This window comes from Chionomys nivalis, chromosome 5, assembly GCF_950005125.1.
Source record: "Chionomys nivalis chromosome 5, mChiNiv1.1, whole genome shotgun sequence".
Taxonomy (NCBI): Eukaryota; Metazoa; Chordata; class Mammalia; order Rodentia; family Cricetidae; genus Chionomys; species Chionomys nivalis.
In genome coordinates, this window is record NC_080090.1 from 109,268,396 (window position 1) to 109,271,125 (window position 2,730).

Sequence of the window (2,730 nt, forward strand, 5' to 3'; positions counted from 1 at the left end):
ATTTTTAGTGCTCAGGTTGGTTTTAATTAGGCTCTGGTTTCTAGGGGGGTGTGGCTGATGCTCCCCATTAGTCATGCGGGCACCAGCCTGGTATCTGCCCCTTGCCTTCCTTTCACGGCTCAGGATGTGCAGAGTGGTTACACACTCTTGTTAGGGCTCAGTGCCCACGAAGTCAAGGCCAGTCCCATTGTGATGAGTCGGTGAGCTGTGGGGCACTGAAGCCAGAGCGTGACCAATAGGTTCCTGAAGAAGCCTTCTGCTCAGAGAAGGAAAACAGAGTTCCCCTGACAGTTATGTCCCAAAGTCGCAATACTCCAGCCTCCAGTCAGGTCTCCAGCCTGGCTGTGAAACTCTCCTTATTAACACCTGTCTACCTTCACTCCTGCACGCGCCACCCCAGTCTCCAAGGCAGAGCTGCTCTCTGCCCTGGGCACCTGGACTTGTGTTTAATCTCTGCTACAGTCTCTTAACCAATTCAGCCTTTTGACCTTGAGTGTTAGTAGCCCTATTCCTTCAGCCTCTCCTGAGGATGAGGATATTTGAAAGATCCCAGGGCAGCAGTAGAAGCATCCAGTATAGGTAGTGATAGTTTCTTCTTTAAATTTGCCTATCCAGGATGCCAGAACTCTGGACACAAGGATAGGCCTAATGCAAGAACAAAGACAACGGGCTAGAAAGGTAAGCAATGAGTGGTCAAGAGAGGCCGAGCACTCAGGGCAGAGAAGACAGACCCAGGAGAGGAAGCCAAGTGCCACGCTTCGTGCTTCATTTGCACGCGTGCCACCAGTGCCATGGGCCATTGGACACGGAGCTGCAATGTGACAATGCTGCTCTTGCATCTCTGGGCTTGAGGGCATGGGAGGGTGAGGATGAGCATCTTGAAGGCTTCATGGCATCTTGCTGTCTGATCCTTGATTCTCAGATGTGGGGGCAGATATGGTGATGGAAAGAAAGGTAAGGACTCCATTGATAAGGTCCTGAAGGGCAAGGGGTCCTGGGCCTGAGCTTGTGGTAATCTTGTGAGACCTCTCGAACAACAGGGGTGTAGTGCACATTCTAATAATAAAAACTGGGAGTCAGATATCGGGGTAGGTGCTGAAAGATCAGAGAAGCAGAGCAGCCAGTCACTAGTTCTTACCTCTACTGAATCCTCGGATCCAATGGCAATCCTGTCTCTATGAATCCTCAGACTGAATGGTCTGAGCTCCTGTCTCCTCCCGCCTTATATTCCTCTCTCCGCTCAGCCATGTCACTCCTGTCTCCACCTCCCTGGTGCTGGGATATAAGACACGGAGTCCCAAGTGCTGGGACCAAAGTTGTGAGCTCTCTTTCTCTTTTAGACTGCTCATTTAGCCCAAGGTGACCTTGAACTGACAGAGATCTGCCTGTCTCCTGAATGCTGGGATTAAAGGTGTGTGCCACCACTGCCTGACCTCTAGATAAAGAACCAAGATCCTGACATAATAGGATTTGGGAGATCCTGAGGCTTGCTCAAGGATGTTTAAGTCCCAGGCTCCCTGGCTGAATAAAACCTTGGAGTCCGGAATGCCGTCAAGCGAACCTCTGCAAAGCGCATGGACTGACCCTGAACTCATACTTTGTCCAGGCTGTCACAAACCCAGCTGAGAGCCTCCAATCTCTGCCTAATTTGTGAAAGAGGGCCCAGCATCTCTGCCTAATTTGGTGTTTTCCACTTCACCTCCAGCCCCTCTGTGGGTGCTCTGCTTTCTAACGTGGGCTTTGCTATGAGGCTGGGGCTTCAGGGCGTCACTTCTACCCATCCCGGTGGGGACAGCCTTTCAGATGTGCTGTCTGTGCTGAATATGGACTGGCCCAGGATGGAACTCTCAGGATGAGCCCTGCTCTACATGTCTAATCCCCAGACCCCTTCAAGTGATCATCTCTTTGTCTTACCATCTCTTCTTTCTTCTCAGCCACCAGCTTATCAAGATTTGAAGTTGTCTTTTGTGACAGAAGAAAACTGTCTTTTGGGTCATCAGTTTATCTGCTGTTAATGATTCCAAGAACTAAAACTGAGAAGCAAACAAAAGCGAGAAAGTGAGCATTGAGAACAGAGATTTTCGGAATTCTCCCAGTAGCCCTTGTACTTCCTCTTCCTGTAAGCGGCCAGAGGTGACCCGTGAAGATGGTTCGCTACTCTCTTGACCCAGAAAACCCTACAAAATCATGCAAATCGAGAGGATCAAACCTTCGGGTTCACTTTAAGAACACCCGTGAAACGGCCCAGGCCATCAAGGGTATGCATATCCGAAAAGCCACCAAGTATCTGAAAGATGTCACTTTGAAGAAGCAGTGTGTGCCATTCCGACGGTACAATGGTGGAGTCGGTAGGTGCGCCCAGGCCAAACAGTGGGGCTGGACACAGGGTCGGTGGCCAAAAAAGAGTGCGGAATTTTTGCTGCACATGCTGAAAAATGCAGAGAGCAATGCTGAACTGAAGGGTTTAGATGTGGACTCTCTGGTCATTGAGCACATCCAGGTGAACAAAGCACCTAAGATGCGCCGACGAACTTACAGAGCTCATGGCCGGATTAACCCATACATGAGCTCCCCCTGCCACATCGAGATGATCCTCACTGAAAAGGAACAGATTGTTCCAAAGCCAGAAGAGGAGGTTGCACAGAAGAAAAAGATATCCCAGAAGAAACTGAAGAAACAAAAACTTATGGCACGGGAATAAATTCAGCATGAAATAAATGCAGATAAAAG

At 49.6% G+C, this 2,730-nt stretch overlaps 1 protein-coding gene across 1 annotated transcript; it reads left to right on the forward strand.

Moving 5' to 3' along the window:
• The first annotated feature begins 2,100 nt into the window (after window positions 1-2,100).
• Window positions 2,101-2,730, forward strand: LOC130874727 (60S ribosomal protein L17). Its single transcript, XM_057770182.1, has one exon. It carries the CDS (start codon window positions 2,147-2,149, stop codon window positions 2,699-2,701), a length of 555 nt encoding a protein of 184 aa, XP_057626165.1. The 5' UTR covers window positions 2,101-2,146; the 3' UTR covers window positions 2,702-2,730.